We start from the raw sequence: 21,762 nt of genomic DNA, 5'->3' as shown, positions 1-21,762 counted from the left end.
CATTTTACAGAAGGGTTTCATAAATTTAGTTATGTAGATTATGAACTCCTGTAAACCATGGGTGTTCTATAGCTAAAATTGACAACAAAACCAAACCAAACCAAAAACACCACCCAACAACAAGAATGATTGAACCCTTATGTGTAATAGATAGATTTTTCTGTATTTAAATTTTTTTCTTCCTTAATGTTTTCACTTTAAATGTTTGTCCAGTAGGCAAGAGAATAGCTGAATAAGATGCAAACATTGGTGGGAAGGCTTGAAAATTGTCATTTGAACAGTGCTGAACAATTTCGGGTGTGTGTAAGCGATACTATACATGTTTTAAGTGGAATTTCATATTGTATAAGTTATGTGAGCCTGACAATTTCTAACATACAGGAACCAGTTTTAAGCCAAACCACAGCGAAGATGGGATTAAATGTGTCTATTTCTTGGGTCTGGCCCCAAACCTTCCAGGTCCAAAGAAGAGACTCACTCCTCCACATGCCAGCTCCCCCCCACTGCCAGTCTCTGAGTTCACTGAATTGGGCTCTGGTTTGCAGGTCTAGGGACACACCATCTTAGGTTTCAGGATGTCCTGAGAAACCTCAGGGCCTGGCCAAATCTTAATCAGTGTTGAAGTATGGCCAATCCACACTTAACCAGAGAGGTGACACAAGGTTCCCAAATCTTGACAAATGTCCAGTCCAGATCAGGTCCAGGTTGGGAAGATGCCCAGAGTGAGGTAGGGGTGTGGGTGTGGTGGGCGGTCGAGCGAGAAGGTCTAGAGACCCAAGAAAGTGAGCAAGGACGACCTCTGGCGGCCAGGCCCTTGGATTGTCTCCTCTTTTAAACTTGTAATTTATAACGGCTGCTCAGGGCTGAGGGTCCTGAGAGGGCCAGGCTGCGTCACACCCTCTCATGTCACAAATGGGGAAACTGAGGTCCACAGAGCAGGGTTATATTTCCCGAGGTCACGCAGCGAATCAGGGCAAGAACTGAGAATAGAACCCAGGCCTCTCCACTCCAAGGGTGTGATTCCGAGTGACTAGTGTTCTTTTAAATCGACACCTGTTTTAAGCGCGTTCGGAAGAGCGAACTACTTAAAGAATTCCCGAAGGGTGAATAATTGGCTTTTAATGGGGTACTGAGAGAAAAGCCGGCCTCGCGGGCGCTTGAAGAGGACTCAATCACAACGAGCCACGATTAACCCAAAGAGAACGCTTTAAGCATCTCCACTTCCGGGATCCTTAAAGCATTCACTTCGGGTTATTCACGGCCCCGCCCTCATGGCATCCTGGGAAATGTAGTCCCACTTTCCTCCAGACACAAGGATGAGGGCGTCTTGGAACTGCATTTCCCAGAAGGCTGTGCTCGCCGTCTCGTTAGCCCGGCTACGGGTCGGTGGGGCGAACCTCCCATCCTGGACTTTTTAATTTCTCAGGGGGAATGAGTGACGGTGGACAGAGGCCTTCGGCGACGCCGTCTGTAGGCTGCCTGGCCTGGGGGCGCTGGACGCAGAGACCATGGAGCCGGCCATACAGCTCTCCTTCCAGTCGGGGGGCAAAAAGCCGAGGCGCCGCGTCTCCTTTAACCGCGGTGGGCGGGGCGAGGCGAAGCGACCCGCGTTGCTATTGGCGGCGGTTGGGGGCGCGGAAACTGAACGGGACGAAACTGCAGCCGCTGCTTCTTCGGGCTTCTCTGGCGCCTTGGGCGCCCCTGGACCCGCCATGGCCGCACCCTGCCTGGTAAGTTCCTGCCAGCTGCGGCCGCCCGGACTTTAGTCTCCCCGCCTAGCCGGACGGAGGGTTCCAAGCCGGTCTTCTCTGGCCCCAGTTTACCGTCTGTGCAGGGGGCACTTGAGTACGGGCACCTGGTGAACGCCTCCTGCGAGCCAGGCTCTGTTCGGGCTAACGGGGCTAAGAAACCAGCCTCTGCCCCCAGGATTTGCATCTACCCCTAGCGGGGGAGACACTTGTATGGCCCGACTGGAGGTGTGACCTGGGGCCAGCGCCGGGCCTCTCTGGCTTCTGTCTCCTTATCCTGAGCAGTGGATGGCTGAATGGGGGTTTGTTGAGGGTGCACCCTGTTCCGACGTGTGGGAACAGCAGGCCCCCGGGATGCCCGGGACGGCCCAGGCCTGCAGTGTGACCTGGGCCAGACTGCCCTCTCTGAGTCCCAGGTTCTTCGTGAGGCCAGAGGGGAGCACTCCAAAGCCTCTCTTTTTGAGAGGTTGTTTTAAACCTGAACCTGCCTGGTCCTCTGGCTGGGTTGAAAGTCAAGGACGCTGGGTGGTGGCCTGTTGGCTTCCTTGGGTGTCTGGGCATGTGAGCAGAGGGCTCAGACTAGGAACTAGGACTTTTGATCTCTAGTGGTGTTTGACCCCCCACCCCAATATATAAACCACCTTTGGGGGAGATGAGGAACCAACAAGCCTGTGGGATTGGAAGAGAGGGTGTTGGGAGATTTCAGGCGTCCCCTGGTTAGGGGCGGATCTGAACTTGCCTCTAGAGGGTGCACTATTTTACCCTTATTCTTCCAACAAGTTCAGGTGGAGCAGTTTCTGCTCAGTTCTCTGCCCTCCTCCAGCTGCCATTCCTTCTCTTGTTGAAAGGAGGACTCAGGCTGGTGTGTTGGGGGGTGGAGCTGGGCAAGGGGCCACGGGAGCCTTTGTTCTGGTTACAGCTCCCTGCAGTCCTTGTTCTGCCCCAAGGCTGTTTTTCCTCAAGAGGAGGCTTTGCTGGGCTCCCTGGTGCCCCCAAAATGCTTCTTTGAGGTTTAAGATGTTTGGGGTAGGGGGAGATGTCTGCATGGCTGGCCTATAACTCTTCAACATGAATTGCTGTTGGATGGAGAGAATCTCTGGAATATTATCTCCATGTCTTCCTAAGCTACTGCTTCTCTGATGTTGGGTGGAGTGGAGATGGTCGTAAAGCCACTGGGGGCTTATTCAGGGCTGACCTTTGGGTTCACTGGCTGGTCCGCAGTGGGACTGAAGGTATAGGATCTGATTCCTGAGATGGGGGTGCTGAAAGTCCCCATTTTCTCTTGGGTCTTTTGAAAAATAACTTTATTGAAATATTATTCACATACCATAAAATTCACCCTTTTGAAGTGTAAAATTCAGTGGTTTTTAGTACACTCACAATATTGTGTAACCATTACTGTCTATTTCCAGAACATTTTTGTCACCCCAAAGAGAAACCCATACCCATTAAGAAGTTGCTCCCCTTCTTCGTGACTGCCCCCCCTCCGCCGCCCCCACCCAGTCCCTGTCAACCACTAATCTATTTTCTATCTTTATAGATTTGCCTATTCTGGACATTTCATATAAATAGAATCAGACAAAATGTGGCCTTTGGTGTCTGGCTTTTTTCACTTAGCATAATGTTTTCAAGGTTTATCTGTGTTGTAGCATGTGTCAGTAGTTCATTCCTTTTTATGACGGAATAATATTCTGTTGTATGGATATACCACATTTTGTTTATCCATTTGTCTGTTGATGAACATTAAGGTTTGTCCACTTTTGGGCCATTATGAATAATCCTGCTATGAACATTTGTGTACAAGTTTTTGTGTGAAAATGCTTTCAACTCTTATGGGTATTTACCTACAATTGCTGGATCATTTGATAACTCTGTGCTTAACTTTTTGCAGAACTACCAAATTGCTTTCTACAGTGACTGGTTTTTGTTTTTATTTTTAAACATTGTTTTCTATTCTGGCTGTTTTACATTTTATGTGAATTTTAGGATGAGCTTGTCAATTTCTGCAAAAAAAAGGCATCTGAGATTTTGAAAGGGATTCTGTTCACTCTGTAGATCAATTTGAGGAGTATTTCATCTTAACAATATTAAGTTTTCCAAACTATGAACATGGGATGTCTTTCCATTTATCTAGGTCTTTCTATACTTCTTTCAATGATGTTTTTTAGTTCTCATATGTCTTGCACTTCTTTTGTTAAGTTATTCCTAAGTATTTTGTTCTTTTTTATGTATCATAAATGGAATTGTTATCATACTTTTATTTTTCACATTGTTCATTGTTGGTGTACTTGATTTTTGTATATTGATTTTGTATCCTGTAAGCTTGCTGAACTTGTTTATTAGTTCTAATAGATTTTTTAGTGATTCCTTAGGATTTTCTATATACAAGATCATGCCTTGAGCATTTTTTTTTTTTTTTTTTTTGCTGTACGCGGGCCTCTCACTGTTGTGGCCTCTCCCGTTGCAGAGCACAGGCTCCGGACGCGCAGGCTCAGCGGCCATGGCTCATGGGCCCAGCCGCTCCGCAGCATGTGGGATCTTCCCGGACCGGGGCACAAACCCGTGTCCCCTGCATCGGCAGGCGGACTCTCAACCACTGCGCCACCAGGGAAGCCCATGCCTTGAGCATTTTTAAATGCTGCTGGCTGTTATAGGAAGAGTCTTGGCCCTGGGGAAGCCCCTTCCTCATCTTGGCTTCACATATTTGACCCTGGCTCTCCCTCAGGAGGACCCCTCGCTGGAGAGGCATTTTAAGGGCCACCGGGATGCAGTTACCTGTGTGGACTTCAGCCTCAACACGAAGCAGCTGGGTAAGAAGAGGCATCTTATTCTAGGCACTAGGTTATGAGCTGAGAAGGTCACGTTTCTACCTGGGAGGTGTGGCATGGGGGGAGCAGGGCACAGTGAGGACCCAGGTGCTTTGTCTAGACCTACCTCCTGCTTCAGCCGGCCTGCTCTCTGGGCGCTAGGCTTTATGAGCTCCATTCTGCATGTGGAGTGTGAGGCTCGGAAAGGTTGGGGGCCTTGCTAAGGTCACACAGCCTTTGAGGTTAGGACCCGGCTCTGGGCTTTTCCGTGCACACCCCATCCACCTCTCAGGCCTGGCCTGCAGAATGAGCCCTAAACAGTGGCTTTTTCCTTGGGTCTTTATTGATTCTGTTGTCCACAGTACCATGGGCACACCTCCTTGTTGAAGACGCCCACCACTGAGAAGGATGGGGGGCAGAGCCGGGTGCTCCCCTCCCCCCACCGCCCTTATGCTGCAGCCGAGTGCTCCCTCCTTGGCCACCTGGGGGTTCATACACAGCTGTCACGGCTGCAGCTTTCTTGTTTCTATGGACGAGGCTCCCCCTTCATCCAATGGTCAAGGTCCCCTGCCAGAAGCTGCTGGTCTCGTGATACACGCTGGAGATTAAGAGGAAACAAGTCATTTTTGGTCTGTTCTGGGGACCTCCGCTAGGCTTCTGATGGGTCCTCTTAATGGTAAAATGGCCACTGGATTGAGCTGGCTCCCCAGTTTTGCGAGGACTTGCTCTCTCAAGCTGCAGAGTGTGTCTGTGGGGAGACCCGGGACCCTTGGTTACAGCCCAGGTCTGGTTGCTGTGTGGGTCCGCTGCCTGGAGTGGTGACAGGCCCTAGGCTCTCCGAACTCCTGCTCAGCAGTCACTGGAGGTGTGGCCTGTCCCCATGGAGAAGGCAGAGCTGGGCTGTCCCTGCTGCCCGCACCCCACCCCCGCCCGTCTCCAGCATCCTGGTGGAGGCTCCAGGCCTGCTTGAGCCGAGCGTCATGGCATCTGCTCTCTCCTCAGCCAGTGGCTCCATGGACTCATGCCTCATGGTGTGGCACATGAAGCCCCAGTCACGTGCCTACCGCTTCGCCGGCCACAAGGACACCGTCACCTGTGTGAACTTCTCCCCTTCGGGACACCTGCTTGCCTCAGGCTCCCGTGACAAGACTGTCCGCATCTGGGTACCCAACGTGTGAGTTAAAGACTTGGAGGGGCTTGTCTGAGTCTAGGCCCTAGTGCTGGACTGGTCACAGTGGGACATCTGCCCCACTTCCGAGGAGGTAACATCAGAAGCTGGGGCTTCAGTCGGGGCCCTCCCCTCAGGGCCAATAGGGAGATCCTGGGCTGACCTCAGCCATCCTGGAAGGGATCCCACCTGACGCTGCCTGCACGTGGGTGAGGCTCTGGCTTCGCTTTTTGGGGACTGAGGCACTCAAGCCTGGATTTACTTTGGGAGGGTTCTGAGGGGTGGGGAGGGCTTCGATGTGCCCTTCTGTTGCTCTTATGGGTTTATGGGTTTCCTGACTCTGGATACCCATCCCTGCAGCAAAGGCGAGTCAACCATGTTTCGTGCACACACGGCCACAGTGAGGAGCATCCATTTCTGCAGCGATGGCCAGTCCTTCGTGACAGCCTCCGACGACAAGACAGTCAAGGTGTGGTCAACTCATCGCCAGAAATTCCTGTTCTCCCTGAGCCAGCACATCAACTGGGTCCGCTGTGCCAAGTGAGTAGTGTCCTACCTGGAGACCGCTGGAGGGACCCCGGGGGTTGGAGGGCACAGAGGAGTTGGCAGGTGCTAGCACCATGACCTTGGACAAGTTATTAGCCACTCTTTATCTTCCTGAACCTCAACTTCCGTATGTGTGAAAAAGAACAGTAATAGTTCTCACATTGTAAGTTGTCCAAGCTTCACTGAGCTAATGCACGACAAGTAAGTTAGTCCGTTGTCAGCCACGACTGACCCCGACGTCTGTGCTGATGCAGCCCAAGGTGAGTCATCAGGGGCCACTTATTAGCAATAGCAACAACAACAAGGTAACGTCAGTACCACCACTAGACGTTTTCTTCTAACTCCTCATGGCAGTCCCGCAAGTAGGTGGCATTGTTGCCATTTTGCAGATGAAGAAACTGAGGCTCAGAATAGTGTAGTATCTTGCCGTGGGGCACATTGGGAGTAAGTGGCAGAGCTGGGGTTGGAAGCCGAGTGTCTGGCACTAAGGCTTGCCTACTTTCCTCTGAGGACGTTCTGCTCCTCAGAGGTTGATTTTGCTTCAGAGCTGCCAGATGGGGGCCCAGGCTTCTGAGAGGGGTTGGTCTGGAAGCCGGTTCTCCCTTTGGTGTGGGGGCCAGTGCCGTGGGGATGGGGGCCAGCTGATTCAAAGCACCTTTCAAGGTCTAAGAATTGCGGACACAGCTGTGCCTGCTTCTAGCTTATTCTTTTCCTTTCAACAGAGATCTCACGTGTCGAATCTCTGTGCTCTGGAGGAAGAGGATGGGGTGTCTGGGGACACTGGGAAACCATGGGAGTCAGAGGTTGGGGACTGTTGAGCTGTGTTCTTCTGGGGACCCCATGAAGTTACTTGTTCTCCAGGGCCCTCGTTCCTCTGTCCTGGGAGCTCCCTGATTACTCAGAGAGGCCCTCACCATTGGGCTCCTGAGAATAGGAGGGGCCCCGCCAGCAAACAAGTGTTGAACTCACACCAGGCCTTTGGTGGTGGGTCCCCAGAACCTCCACTCCTTTTTTGTTAGAAGGTTGGTTTTGCTGACCCATTCTCAGAGTTAGATGTGGATTCAGGGCACTTGGGAACAGGATAATGATGCCAAGTACCAGCAGACAGCACGCATGTTGCCATGTGCAGTGCTGGGGGCCTCGTGTGCGACGCTACTGCCTACCTGCTTACCAGGAGGTAGGCACCCTTCTGACCCATCTTGCAGAGAGAAAGGCATTTGCCCAGGATCACTCAGGGTCAGAGCAGGGCATGTGGCCCAGGTGGGTTCCTGAGGTCAGGTGGTGGGCAGCTCAGGAAGGGTGACTGTGGAAGATGGTGTGTGGTGCCCGTGATGTCTGTTGACTGGTGATGTGACTTGTGCCCCGCCTGGTTCAGGTTCTCCCCGGATGGGCGGCTCATCGTGTCTGCCAGTGATGACAAGACTGTCAAGGTGTGGGACAAGACTAGCCGGGAGTGTGTCCACTCATACTGTGAGCACGGCAGGTGAGTCCCCAGACCCTGTCCTCCAACTGTAGGCGCTCGAGAAAAGCATAGACCTGGGCTCGAAGAGGCCCTAGTGGCCTCCAGTGGCGGCACTTGGGGCCCACCGCCATGTCTCTGCTGCTCCCTGGCTCTGTTTCTTTTCGCTTGTGGGTGGAAGTTTCTGCCTCATCCCCATCCCCACAAACAGTAAGAGTGCTTAACCTCAAGGCACGAAACTCTTTTTGAACATCTTTATTGGAGTATAATTGCTTTACAATGGTGTCTTAGTTTCTGCTTTATAACAAAGTGAGTCAGCTATACATATATCCCCATATCTCCTCCCTCTTGCGTCTCCCTCCCTCCCTCCCTATCCCACTCCTCTAGGTGGTCACAAAGCACCGAGCTGATCTCCCTGTGCTATGCAGCTGCTTCCCACTAGCTAGCTGTTTTACATTTGGTAGTGTATATATGTCCGTGCCACTCTCTCACTTTGTCCCAACTTACCCTTCCCCCTCCCCGTGTCCTCCAGTCCATTCTCTACGTCTGTGTTTTAGAGAAAAACAAATACTGTATGCTAACACATATATATGGAATCTAAAAAAAAAAAAAAATGTTTATGAAGAACCTAGGGGCAGGACAGGAATAAAGATAAAGATAAAGGCATGAAACTCTCGAGGCCTCTCTTTTCCCTTCACTTTCTAGTTCTCAAAATTGTGACACGTCTGTCTAAAGAAGTTGAACCCAGATCCCCAAAAGGATGTTCTCCTTGGTGATGACTTTATAAATGAAAGGCTAATCAGGTTCTTGTAGTGGATGGTGACTGTTCATATCATGCCGCATCACTGAGAGGGATGAGCCTGCATTTGAGCAGGGACCCACCCAATCTGGGTTCCTAGATGAACCTCAGCGTCTGCCCCTTGTTAGGCTGGGAGCCCCAGGTAAGGGTCCCTCCTGAGGACTGGCCACGATACCAGCCTGGGTGTCACATATGAGTATATCGAGGGCCCTTGGCTTGTCTTCTAGAAATAGGTGAGCCAGTGGTTCTGGGACCCTGCTGGCCCTTGATGTCTGGGCCTCAGGTGGCAGGGCCTGCCCTGCCTCCTGCTCTGGTAGGGGCATCAGCTCTAACTGAAAGCACCCGAGCAGCTGGCTGACCTTTGGTCTGAAGTCCACTTTCTCTGCTCGCATTTAGAAGTTGGTGCTGAGACTTGCTCCCTGGTAAGTGCCCCTCAGGTCACTGCTAGCCTCTGTTCTCACCCTCTCCTTCTTGTTCTCCCTTGGCCGCCTGGTAAAGATACAGGGCAATAGGGAGGTATTCTGGGCTGAGGGAAGAGTGTGAGCAGGTGTGTGGGGATGGGGATGTGCTGGATGTTTGGGGGTCTGTTCTGAGCCGGGGCAGACCTCCTACAGCATGCGGTGGCCCCCTTTCCAGCTTTGTCACCTACGTGGACTTCCACCCCAGCGGCACGTGCATCGCCGCCGCCGGCATGGACAACACGGTGAAGGTGTGGGACGTGCGGACTCACCGGCTCTTGCAGCACTATCAGTGTGAGTGTCCCCGAGCGGCTGCAGTGGGACTGTGCCACGCCGGGTGCCCGGCTCTTGGCTGTGGGGCTTAAATGGGCCTGAGGACAGCTGTGGCTGGCTTGGGGTTAGGGGGGAGTCCTGGGTCTGTTGGGATCTTCAGGGGTGGGTAGTCTATGGCGTGGCTGTCCTGGAACCTTGGCCTGGAGATAGAGCGTGGTGCTAACTGGCATCCACCAGCCCTTTGGTGCCCACTTACGAGGTGGCAGAACCTCATGCACACTGCGGTCCAGATGGGGGCTCTCAGTGGGGCTCTGGCCAGGGCTCCTCTTGAGGGGCACTTCTCAGGGGCTGCCCGTGCCACTCACCTCCCCCTGTAATGGAGGCTCTGTCCTCCAGGGCCAAGGTGACAGCCCTGGAGATGGTGAAGGAGACAGATCTGTCAAAAGAGGTCAGTGTTGGTGGGACCTTGGCCACCTCTGGTTCCACAGTGTCCTCCACAGATGTGGAGCCATGAGCCATATGGAGGGTCGACTTGGTAGGGGGCCAGGCTTGGAAGCCAGCCCTGGTGCTGTGCCCCCTTATTTATATATATATTTAATTATAGCCCTTGGAAGGCAGGGCGGCGGGCTGTCTACGTGGGCTGGTATTGGGCTGCAGGAGGGAGGTGGGAGTGGGGGCAGACTTGGGTGAGCTTACGATGAGAGAGCTGAAGGTACTGGGATATGGAACTGGCCTCAGAGCAGGTATGACTGGGCAGAGTCCTAAGTCACCCCAGTTGTGCGGATGGGGCCCAGGGAAGGGAGCTGGTGAGGGAGTCACCATCAACTGGGAGTTGTGCAGGGGGCAGAATGGGTGGGCAGGCCTGGGGGCTCAGGGCTGAGACCAGGGAGAGTCAGAGCTGGCATTGTGTAAAGAACTGTGGTTGTTGACTTGGGATTAAGTTTCAAGTCCATGGGCTCACTTCCAAAATTCACACCTGAAAATGGGAAGGACATATCTGGAGAAAAGTGTGGGGCGTGGGATTCAGAGCTCTCCCCTTAACACCCCCCACAAGCCCTTCCAATTCTCAGATGTTTGAGGCCAGGACTTTCTTGGGGTAACTGAAGGAACAGATCTTCCAAGAAGGGGGAGTGGATCCTGGTCTTGAAAAGCACATGGTGGAGGGTGGCTCTGCACCCAGCTTCAGCATTTTTAGCAGTGTGACTTTGAGCAGGTTACTTGACTTCTCTGGGCCCCTGGCACAATGATAAGGCCTGTTTCTTAGGTGATGTTGGGAGGGTGATGAGTTGGTCCATGACAAGAACTTACAGAGTGCCTCACACAAAACAGGAACCAGGCACAGTGTTAGTGACAATGACAGTGATGCTGAGTCTCAGTCAGGAGGTCTGGTGTCCCAGCAAGGTGGGCCCAGTTGGTCCAGGCTTGCAGTACTGTACACCACCACTAGGTGGCAGGGGCCAGCCATGAGAATGGTTCTTTCCTCAACAGGGAGTCCTGGGGCTTGTCACTGATGCTGTTTCAGACAGAGGCTTCCTGAACAGAGCCCCAGCAGGGTCTGCCCTCTACTTGGAGACCACGCCTCTCCCTCCTCTCCTTCACACTCAGAGGCTTTTCTCCTCCTGCTCTGGGCCAGGCCTGAGTTGGAGACTGGGTACATCTGCATAGCTGACTGGGCAGAAGGTGGGAGGTGCAGAGGAGTGCTGGGCGGGAAGGCCACCTCTGAGTGTGGCGTCATGAGGGAGGACTTGCACAGGGAGAGACGGGAAGGGAGGTGATGAGGCAGAGCAGTAGTTAGGAGTACGGGCTCTGTTTCCTGTCTGTGAAGGGCTGGTGGTAGCCTGCCTTATGGGGTTTGTGAGGATCTGATGGGAGAATCCACATGAGGATTACAATACATTACTGGGTACATGGTTTGTACCACATAAATCTTGATACTGATGAAGAGAATCTCCAGGTGACCCTGGGAGAGTCCAGGCCCACCTGTGATGGATCAGGAACCTAGGTCTGGTGTTGGCGAGGTGCAGCAACAGGTACCTGCAGGGGATGGCCTTGAATGCCATGCTCTAGCCCAGGGTCCCGAAGATGCAGCCTGGCTGGAAGTGCTGGGACAGGTGAAAGGGTGAGGGGCATCTGAGAGGACAGCAGTGCTGAGAGCCTGCTTGGGTAGGAAGCCACGTGCCTAGGTGACTGGTGGGTGGGCTGTTAATGCCAAATGTCGGGTGAAAGCTGGGCATCAGAGTGGGGCAGGGGTCAGGCCCAGGGGGTGGGTTTTGGAGATTGAATAGAGGCAGAAGCTGATGCTATGGGGTGGAGGGGCCAGCTGGGCCTAGGGATCTGGGGTGTGAGAAGGCCACACCCTGCATCCCTGTGATTGAGGGGCTGTGGAAGAAAAAGGTCCACAAGCAGCCAGAGTGAGCAGGGGCAGCCCGCTTAGAAAACCGGGATGGAGGGCTGAGGAGAGCAGAGCCAGGGGACTGAAGGAAAGCAGGGTCTCCTAAAGAGGGTGGTCAGGGGGTGGCATGATGCAGAGCAGTTGAGAGTGGAGGGTGCTGGGGAGAGATTCCTGGGGGAGCAGGCTTGGCAGTGGGTGGGGGTGGGAGATCAGTGACTGGCAGGGCCCAGGGGTGGGGGTGGACTCGGATAGCATCAGAGGTCAAGTCCTGAGGGGACCTGAGGTGCATGAGGCTGACAGGCTCCACAGTGAGATTTCAGTCTGTTTTTGCTGCTGTCCTTTCCTCTTGTGATAGAGCCACTCAGCGAGCCTGCAGCATCTTATTCCTAAGCCGCCCCTAATAGAGACCAGAGGCTTCAGGGGGCCTGGAGTACCCCATAAATAACCCGGTTCCCTCTGAGCTCCCTGCCCAATGCATGGCACACGGTGGGTATTCACAAGGCAGCAGACTCATCCCACCACCTCTGGGCTCAGCCTCCGGGGCTCAAGGAGAGCCTGGCAGGTCTGAGCTCCTTGGTTGGGGGGGGCAGCCCTCACCCTGTTTGCTGGGGAGGGACCTGGTCAGGTGTGCTCAGCAGCTCCCCTAGAGAGCTCCGTGGCAGAACCTTCTACCTGAGAGACCCTCCTAGCCCCTGAGTAGCAGCTGTCCCCCCACCCAGAAGAGGTGCCAGGGGATCTCTTGGGAAGCTGATTGCCCAAGTAGGGCTCCCAGCCCCCCAGTAGCAGGCACCTGAGCTGTTTTCTGTCCCTGACCCCTAGGACACCCAGGGGGAAGTGTTTAAGGACAGTGACATCCAGTGTCTTCCCTGATTGGGCTTTGGGCGCATAAGGCTGTTGGGCTCTTCTGAGAGAAATTGGTTCATGATACTGCAAACGTGTGGCCAGGAAGCGCTGCCAGCCTGTGGCCAGCCGCCATGGTCTTGCTCCGTGGAGGGCACTTCCGGTCCCATTTTGGGTTGTTGGCATCACTCTGGGCTACAGCAGGCAGCTGGCACCATTTGTCTCAGGCGAGGAGTTTCTTGCTCTGGCCTATCACTGCAGGGAGCAGTTCTGATTTCCCAATTCAGCAAGGAGTTGGTGGGGCACTGGAGCCCCGGGAGTGCCAGTCCCCACGGAGGTGGGTTAGGCTCCGTATGCTCTGAGCCCACATTAAGACTGTTCAGACATCTGAGCAGCAGCAGCTCTGTCCCGGATCCCTTAATGTGCTTTGCGGTTTCCAGGCACGTGCGGGTTCATTATCCAGGGAAAGGCCTGAGTGGTCAGCAGGGCGGGGCTACTCCCCATTTCACAGATGGGGTGTATGAGGCTTGCCCAGGTCAAGCAGCTGGGAAGCTATGGGTTCCTCTCACCGTGTTGATTCTAGTCATCTACTTGCCTGAGGCCCCCAAGAGGGCTTGGCTTGGCTCTCTCCAGAAACTCCAGTTAGAGCTCAGAGTCCCAGCTTCTCTGTCCACTGGTCCTTAGCACGTCCCTGGACCCCCTCTCTACCCCAGACATGGTCACGGAGGGTTTTAAAGCCGCTGTGCAACCAGCAGGGCAGGCCTGCACCCTTTTTGGCGTTTGGAGACCGAAAGGGTTGATCAGGAGGCAGTGCACTGTCCCACCTGCTCTGGCCAACTCAGCAGCTCTCGCCCACCATCCCTGAGCGGGTGTTCCTACGACATTCGCGAGATGACTGTTTGGAGTGTCCTTTGCTGCTGGTGTCAGGGCACCTTCACTGTGTGAGCCCACAGCCTCTTGTGAGCCCACAGCCACTGTGTCACTAGTAATGCCAGTTGTGCGTTGTGAGAGGCCACCGTGGCAGAGCGAGCCCCTTGTGGGCATGTGGTGGGGCTCGGCGCTAGCATGGCCTGCCCCAGAAGGAGACCTCCTGCTTGGGCACCTTGGACACCTGTGGGTCTCTGTGGGCCCCATGGCCAGTTTGGAACCCATTGGGCAGTGGGCCAGATTCGCTGAGGGTTCTACAAGCAGAGCTGTGCGGGCAGCTTGTGGATAGCCAGGTCTCTCCTTAGGCCACCTGCTGCCCGCAGGCTGTGGCCCGTTCCCAGTACTTGGGGGCAGGGTCTGCAGTGGCCTCAGTCCCACCCTCCCTGGCATCCTGGTGACCTATAGAACATTGACGCTGGTACATCTCTGACCCTGAGCTGGAGTCCCTTCTTTGGGGTCGCGGTGGGGGTAGGGTGTAGCCCACATCGTGCCCAAATGGCAACCTGCCACCAGCTGTCACCCATGTCTGCCATGGAGATAGGCAGAGGGCCTGCAACTTCGAGCTTGGTGAAAAGTGGATTGTTTGTGTGCCGTCACTGCTCAGGGCTTCGTGACGGGAGGCTCACCCCCTCGTGGGGCAGCCGGGCCTCCGTGGGAGACTGTCATGCAGCGCTGATTCTATGAGGCCTCCCTGGTACAGCCCCACCCTCGGCAGAGCCAGAGAGGCTGCTCCAGGCTGGTGGGGCCGGTGGGTGAGACAGGAGAGCGAGTGGGGAAAGGTGGGGCTGGCACATTCCCAAAAGCCTGGCTTGCCAGGCTGAGCCCTGTTTTGGAGTAAGTGGTTCCAGATATTTCTACCCCAGCCAAGAGGCCTTAGCTATTTCTGCCATTAATAGTGGAGCAGGGCCTCGGGCACCCCTCCCTGGGCCGGTTGGGGGGATGGGCGGCGGTTCCCTCCCTTGGGTGGGCTTGACCAGGTGGGAGAACCTGGCTGGTAACCACGCCCTGCCCCTGCCGCCCTGCTGGTGCTGGGCAAGCCCTGTGTTTCCTGAGCTTGCCTCCCCCGATCCACGCTGCTGCTGGCTGTCCCCTGCCAGCTTTGTCTCGGGGAGGGGCTGGGGGGCGTTCATGCCAGCACAGGCTGCCAGGAGCTGCAGAAGCAAGAATAGCGCGCCCTTCTCCGGCTCAGCGAGGCAGATGCGCCAGGAGCAGCATCTAAGGAGGCCCAAGGGGAGATTGGAGCGTGGTGAGATAGATGGAGGGCAGCTGCCTCTCAAAGCTGTCCTACTGTGGGCTGAGGGGTCAGGGGTGGGCGGGACTCCTCAGGGGGATCTCGCAGTGTTTGTGCCCGTCTCCCACCCCCACTCACCAGCGTGAGTGTGAACCAGCGTTCTGGCGAGCACAGCCAGCCCCTCAGGAGCACACACTAGCTCGCAGCCTATAGAAGCACAGCCTGAAGTGCCTGCAGAGCCTGGGTCTCCTCCCCAGGCGTGACACACTCGTTTGGGGGGGAGGGAGGGATTCACTTTTTATCATTTGCTCAGTTGTATAATGATAGTGACTATATTCTAATGCTGAAAAAATATTTTCTGGAAGTACGTAGAGTAATAATTAGAAGTCCCCCTATTCCTGTCCTCCCCAGAGGGCACCCCTGCTCTGTGTCTGGAGCTTCTGTCCACACCTTCCTCTGGGTCTACACACGTGGGTGTGCCCCCCACACGTGGGGAGTCGCGGGCACACCCTGTGCGCCACTAACGTTCTTTCTGCTGCTGCTTGTGGCCGGTGCCTGTTCAGTTCTGCTGGGGTCGGCTCTGGCTTTTTTTCTCTCCTCTCCATGCCCCCATTTCTGGTAAACACTGAGGGTGCCGCCCCCTGCCTCATGGCCCTGAGTGTGGGAGAGCGTCTGGCCGTGGGGCTCTGGACTCCGCCTCCAGGAGCTGGCTCTGGAGACCCCATCAGCCCCACTCCAGGCCGTCTCTTGGAGTTCCTGGTGCTGAGAGAGAGAGTGTTTAGACCTAAAGATCGTATTATGTAAAGCCTAAGTATGTGTCTCCCCTAAGTATGCTTGGGAACGTGAATCCACACTCCCCGACGTGTCTGCACATCGGCTGACCTGGTGTCTGAGGGGCTCCGTGTACCTCTGTCAGCTCTACTGAGGGCCGTTTCATGGTGGGTGTGTTTATTGGTCCAGCAGTGGTTCTTGCAGTCTCACGGTGCCAGGATGAGGGGTTGATTCTAGAATTTGCATTTATGTTTGTGGCAGTTCTGACTTGGCGGGGTCATGGTTATCCTAGCCCCTGTGGTTTTGCTCACGAGGCCTGCGTTAATGGGTACAAAGGCACCTGGGTCTTCCTCAGCAGCTACTCTATGTTGATGTCCCCATGTGGCCTGCCTGGTCCAGTTCACCTACTGAGCAACTGCTTTTTGAGTCCCGCTCGGTGTCAGGCACTGAGCCAGGAGCCAAGGACCCAACACAGCCCCCTGCCTGATGGAGCACATGGTCTCATGGGGGACCCAGCCGGGAACCAAATAGCTGCACATAAATGTAAAAACCCTGCTGTGAAGAGACTCACGGTGCTTCAGGAGGGACCAAACAAGGGGGTGACCCTGATGGCGAGGTCAGGGGAGACTTCCCTGAGGAGGTGACTGAGCAGTGAGTGAGCTGCAGGGTCTGGGGAAGAGGCGGGCAAGAGTCTTCCCGGGCCAGGGAGAACAAGGGCTGGGAAGGTCCCACAGCCAGGGAGCTGACAGGGCTGGTGTGGCCAGATCTTGGAGAGCGAGGGACACCAGCATGGATGGTGGGGCTTGGGCTGGAGCAGTGGGGAAGAATCGTGGATGGGCTTGAGCTGTCGAGTGGGTTGAATGGCAGGACCTGGAGTAGCATGGGCTGCCTGGGGTAGCGGAAAGGGACATCAGGGCTCACTCTGCACAGAGGCCTCAGGCTTCACCTGGCAGCATGCCTACAACACCCTAACTTGTGGGTGCTGTGCCACAGAAGGAGAAACGGGCTCAGTGTGTGAAGATGCTCGTTCAGGGTCGCAGGGTGGGTCAGTCAGGAGGCTGGGATTGGAACCCGGGCCTGACTGGCTCCTGAGAGCGGGTCTTAAGCTGTTTTCTTGCCTGCCCCCATGCCCATCCTTTCCCCCAGGGCAGGGGCATCATATTGGCATTTCCAGGGGTTTTCTTTTCCATTTGGTTTCCCTGACGTAGCAGCATGTGAGACAGATGGAGCGTTATGTTTGAGCACTCTGTTCGGCTCTAGCTTGACTGCTTGGTGAGGAGGGAGAGGCGGAGGAATAGCTTGATCTCTCTGGCCTTGCCACACGTGCTCCCGCCTGCCCTGCGTCTCCCGCTGCCTGCCCTCATCTCTGGATGAGTCTCCTCCTGTCCTTTGTTTGTGCTGCTCTCCGGGGAGGTCCTTGTGGGGCTCTTCATAGCAGCTCTGGGCAATGGCCGCCCCGGCCCAGACCTGTGCCGAGCCTTCTGGCCTGTCTTCTGGCTTCGTGGGCCTCCCAGCCCATCTGAGTGACGTCTTTCCTCCAGTGCACAGTGCAGCGGTGAACGCCCTCTCCTTCCACCCGTCGGGAAACTACTTGGTCACGGCCTCCAGCGACTCAACCCTGAAGATCCTGGACCTCATGGAGGGCCGGCTGCTCTACACGCTCCATGGGCATCAGGTGAGGGCGTCAGCCTGGGCTGAGTAGCATGGAGTGGGGGGGAGGCGCTGTCTTGAGGTGGCCCTTCCCTTGGAGCCCGATGGAGGGGTTCTGTGGTCCCCTCGCAGCCTGCACATTGGGGTGAGGTGCAGAAGCAGGTTTCCCACCCACAAGACCTGTGACCTCTGGCAGAAGTGCTGGGCCTGGTGCTGCAGCTGAGAAGGGAGTACAGGGGTTCAGTTGGGTAGGGGGTCGGAACGGAGGCCTCTGGACAAGGTTGACAGACTTTTCCCAGGGGCTGAATGGAATCTGTCCCCAGTGACCTCAGGCATCACTTGGTCCAGCAGTTGAGTAGAGCCCTGGAACTCATGCCCTGAATTGCCATCAGGCCTCCTGGGGCCCTTTGGAGGCAGAAACAACAGGTGTCTTGCAGAGGCAGGTGTGAAGGAGGGAAATCTCCCTGCACATTCATGGGGGAATTCCTAGAATTGAAACGAGGGAGAGAGGCCTTCTCTCTGAGCATCTTTCACCAACACATCCGGTGCCCTGGCCCCCTATGTGGGCAGTAGCTGGGCCCGGGGCCCGGGGGCGGTGGGCTGCTTGCGGTTCTCCCCTGCAGCCAGCCTGGGTATGGCTGAGCTGTCTCCTGCTGGGACGTGGTCGCCACACCCAAGTGGGTCACAGGTGCAGAGACCAGAGCATTTCAGTTTGTCCACTTCTCCAGCCATGAGCAGGGGCAGATGGGATGGAGAGTGGGGACAGGCTCTTGAGGGCTGAGGGAGGCCCTGGGGTGCTCATGTCTCTTGGGCCAGCAGCTAGGTGTGAGGCTTCTAGCCCAGGGCTCTCTGGATCCCACTGCCATCTGAGTCAGAGCACAAGGGCCCTTGGCCATGGCTTGGAGTGGGGGCATGGGCCTTTTCTTCTGCTTCCTTGGGACCTGGAGGCCGCTTGCCCTCAGCCCATGGTGACCCCTGGTCCTCTGTCAGAGAAATGTCTGGTGTGCAGGACCAGCAGGCCTGTTCCCCTGGTGTCGACACATCTAGGTGTCACGTATGGCCATTGCACTGGCGTGATCGCTGCTCCTATTGTCAGCCTGTGGGGGCGCCACCTTTGTTAGCCCTTTGGCAAGTAGTTACTTAGATTCACACGTAACCAGTTTCGGATCTTATAACCCAGAGGGCATTTGAAAACCACATGAATGCTGCTACCTCTCCTGCTCCCACGAAAATGAAGGAAAAGCAATGCACAGAAACACCGTGCGGGCAGGTGCATACCAAGTGATCACCGAGCACTTTCTCCTTTCTTGTGGACGTTCTTTAGACAGCTGACTCACCTCTCGGCCTGAGAAGCCTTGAATGCGGCATCTAAAAGCCCATTCCTGTGTTCGGGCCTAGCATCAGCACATATGGGAAACCTGTGGACATTGTTCTCCCAGAGAAGTGAGACAGGGGCCAAGAGAAACCGCGCAGTTGCCTATCTGCTGTTGAACCTGGAAACGTGGGAGACAGGATGAGGGACAGCGGTGGTTTGGGGGTGTGGAGAACGGGAAATGGCTTCAGAAATCACTTCTTCCTCAGGGCACCAAACTCGCAGTGCCCAGAGGAAGGGGGAAGAAGGAGAAGCGAGCTCACCTCCGTTCATCTTGCCGTCCATTTGTCCATTCATCATCCGCTTTCCAGCTCACCAGGCTGGGCACCAGGGGTATGAAATGGATGTCGTGGTCCCACCCCCTGGGGCTCATGGCCTGGGAAGCAGGGGACTCTCTGGGGACATCAGCAGAGCCGAGGTGGCATGAGATGTGTTAGGAAACCAGGAGAGGCAGGTTGAGTCTTGGGTTGTACTTGGAGGGTTGGGTGAAGCAGGGTAGGCTTCTCCCCGCTCAGATGAAAGTGGGAGTTGGAGTGCGAGGCTCACATTTGTTTCTGTTCCGACCCCCCAAAGTCCCTATCAAATACAGAAACTTAGCATTGGTGTGCCATGGGTCTTAGGGGCTCTTCTTCCTGGAGTACCCATAACACAGCCCCACTGTGGGGTGCAGGGTGTGGGAGCCCCAGGGCCTGGCTTCCTCGGGGTTCCGCAGACCGATTCTGGGAGGAAGGAGCTGGCCAGAGCCCCATGCTAGCTTTAACCCCTCTCCTCTTCCTGGAGAGCTGATCTCTCCCTTTCTCCTCCTCCTCTTTCTCAAGACCTGTAGTGAGACCACCGTGCACTCACCGGTGGCAGCTCAGTGCTGGGTTCTCCAGCGGGCCACGTGGGCAGACCTGGCCCACTTCCTTTGCCCTCTCTGCCTCCAGGGCGCTTTCTTTTGGGCACAGAGTCTTGAAGAGTCTGGTCTCTGGGCTGATGTCGGAGGGCAAGTACGTGGTGTGTGTGTGTGAGGGGAGCTGCAAAACCGAGCCCCCCCTCTGTGCCCCAGTCTGCCAGGGTTTGCTGTGTCTCCTTGTTGGGTCTGACTCTGCCCCTGGGTTTGGGGCGATTCAAAGTCAGCTAAGGGTGGCTTCCTAAGGAAGGAGAGTGCGGTTGAGCAGCCTTGATACGGGCAGTTGTTAAAATCAGTCCGCCAGCTGGACCAGATACCTAGTGTGGGCGGACATCTGGGCTGGGAGCGGGGGCGGCTTTGCTCTCCCCGAGGGGACAAGTCTGTGGAAGTTGGGCCTGTGTTGTCACTGGGAGCCAGTGTGCTCCGAAAATGTCCCTGACCTATGAGGGTTTGTGACATGCTGTCGGGCCAGAGTGGCTCAGCTCCAGGAAGAAGTTCTTTGACACCCCTTTGGAGGATGTATTGACTCCTTTGGAGGATGTATTGCCCCTGCCAAGCCACAGGGAGAGGGCCTGCACCACGGGCTGAGGAGTGGGCTGAAGCCCCGCCCAGATGCTCTGTGCAGTGTCTGGTCCTTTTAGGCTCCCCCACTCATGAAGTCCCCTCCCTGTCCCGTCCTTCCAGGAAGATGCACAGCTGCACTCCTTGGTGACTTGAGCTTCCACATTCTGTTCCAGGAGGTAGTGAGGGCCTCACCAAACACAGCTGTCACCAGCCACTTCCTGAAGCCTGTGGCACCCACAGCTCCCAAGTGGTCCCAGATGCCCAGGGATTCTGTCCTCCAGATGAGAAGACAGATTTGAAAGCACTTTTGAGTCCTGGCGGGGGAACTGAGGTCCAGAGAATGATCTGGACTTGTAGGGGGTCTCATGCAGCTTAGGGTTGTTGACCTGGAATGAGTACCCACATCTGCAGTTTCCACCACACCCGTTGACCTCATATGTATGGCTTTTAGAAGTTGTGATCTCACTCTTGTTTTCAGATCACTGGTCTGTGTAGGAGGCCAGCGGGCCTCATAGCTTCTTGTGTTCCAGCCTTGCTGCTAGGTGATGGCGTTCTGGTCCAGCAGGAGAGGGATCCCCGGGAAGCTTTGGTTTGGACTTGGAGGACCTCCTTGTAACCGCCCTCAGGCATAGCCCCGAGGGAGCCGTAGAGGGAGGGCTATTGAGTTGTTCTGCCACGTGGAGCAGCCACCCCTTCAGGCCTCCAGGTCCACGCTTATGAGAAGAGATAGTGCAGGCCAGGGGTCAGAGGCCAGCCGAGAGGAGCCTGCCACAGGGAGCTGGTGCTGCGGGGAGCCAGACCTCGAGCAGGAGAGGGGGCTCTGTGTGTGGCAGGGAAGTGTCTCCGTGTTCTGTGAGAGGGCCGGCCTGAGCCAGCCCCACTGGGGGAAAAGTGAGGAAGGGTCAGGGGAGGCCATGCTGTTGGGTAGAAGCTCTCTTGCCCGAGTTGAGGCCAAAAGTCTCTCATTGTTTCCTAAAGGCATAGGGGCACCAGGACAGGCACGTGCCAAGTGCAAAGCTGAGATCAGGATCACCCAGTGTGGCCTGGGTCTCCTGGGCTGGGCCCACGTGCTGGCACTGAGGACCGCTTGTGCCCCCAGGAGTCTGACCATGCCGGCAGTTTGGTGGTTCTCTGGCGTGCATGTGATTGGTCACACTTCCATCGGCCCATGTGAGGCCGACTTACCTGTGGGGCTGGGGCTGGACGGCAGTTACAAGTTTATCGTGAGCCTGAAGGATTCTGGTGCTTCTCCCCTGCAGTCCTGGCTTTGGGACTCTGAGCCACAAAGGGCCGTTCAGGGGGTGTGGCTGGCGGCTGAGTGAGGCTCCTGCCCCGTGGGAGCTTGACGCCACGTGTGCTGTACCCCAGAAACAGCTCCTCGGCTGCAGCTGGGGCTCGTGTGGCTCTTCAGAGGCTTCCACAGGGTGGATGTCTCCAGGTGATTTGGGGAACAGGCCAGAGAGTTGAGCAGGCCCTTTGCTGGCTCCAACCCCACGCGGGCCCTGGCCCCTCACCGCCCTGCTACCCCTGCTGTGCAGGGGCGGCAGGTTTCCAAACTCAAGCCGAGCAGACACTGGCACCTTTGCCAGGGCAGGGGGGTGGGACAGGCTGAGGAGCCTGTTGGGGCTGAGACGTTGGGTAGCCCTCTGCTTCCAGACAGATCTGCCCATCCGGGTGGAGAGTGGACAGAGCAGGCAGGCACTGCCAGCCTGGATATGGTGCACTGTCCTCCTTCCTCCGCCACTGGGGACACCAGGGTGATTTCTCTCTCAGTGATTGGGCTGGAAAAGAGCCTGCACCGGTCACCTTTGCCAGCTGCTTTGACTGAGCCCACCTGCTGGATACGTTCGGTTGGGGAGGGTTCA

General features: G+C 55.8%; 1 protein-coding gene across 2 annotated transcripts in view; it reads left to right on the top strand.

The window, feature by feature from the left end:
* The first annotated feature begins 1,402 nt into the window (after positions 1 to 1,402).
* The window catches only part of POC1A (POC1 centriolar protein A), a 76,422-nt gene continuing 56,062 nt past the window's right edge, over positions 1,403 to 21,762 (top strand). Inside the window, exons 1-7 of one of the 2 annotated variants that reach the window (XM_073811171.1) lie at positions 1,403 to 1,730; positions 4,474 to 4,558; positions 5,558 to 5,729; positions 6,084 to 6,263; positions 7,645 to 7,752; positions 9,164 to 9,279; positions 16,961 to 17,094. In XM_073811171.1, the coding sequence (XP_073667272.1) occupies positions 1,509 to 1,730; positions 4,474 to 4,558; positions 5,558 to 5,729; positions 6,084 to 6,263; positions 7,645 to 7,752; positions 9,164 to 9,279; positions 16,961 to 17,094 (1,017 nt within the window). In that variant the 5' untranslated portion in view covers positions 1,403 to 1,508. The remainder of the gene's footprint in view (positions 1,731 to 4,473; positions 4,559 to 5,557; positions 5,730 to 6,083; positions 6,264 to 7,644; positions 7,753 to 9,163; positions 9,280 to 16,960; positions 17,095 to 21,762) is intronic. The other variant, XM_033865085.2, reaches the window with a different exon arrangement.

This window comes from Tursiops truncatus, chromosome 10 (genome assembly GCF_011762595.2).
Source record: "Tursiops truncatus isolate mTurTru1 chromosome 10, mTurTru1.mat.Y, whole genome shotgun sequence".
Taxonomy (NCBI): Eukaryota; Metazoa; Chordata; class Mammalia; order Artiodactyla; family Delphinidae; genus Tursiops; species Tursiops truncatus.
Note: the sequence above shows the minus strand (reverse complement) of the source record. Positions and strands in the feature narration are given on the sequence as shown.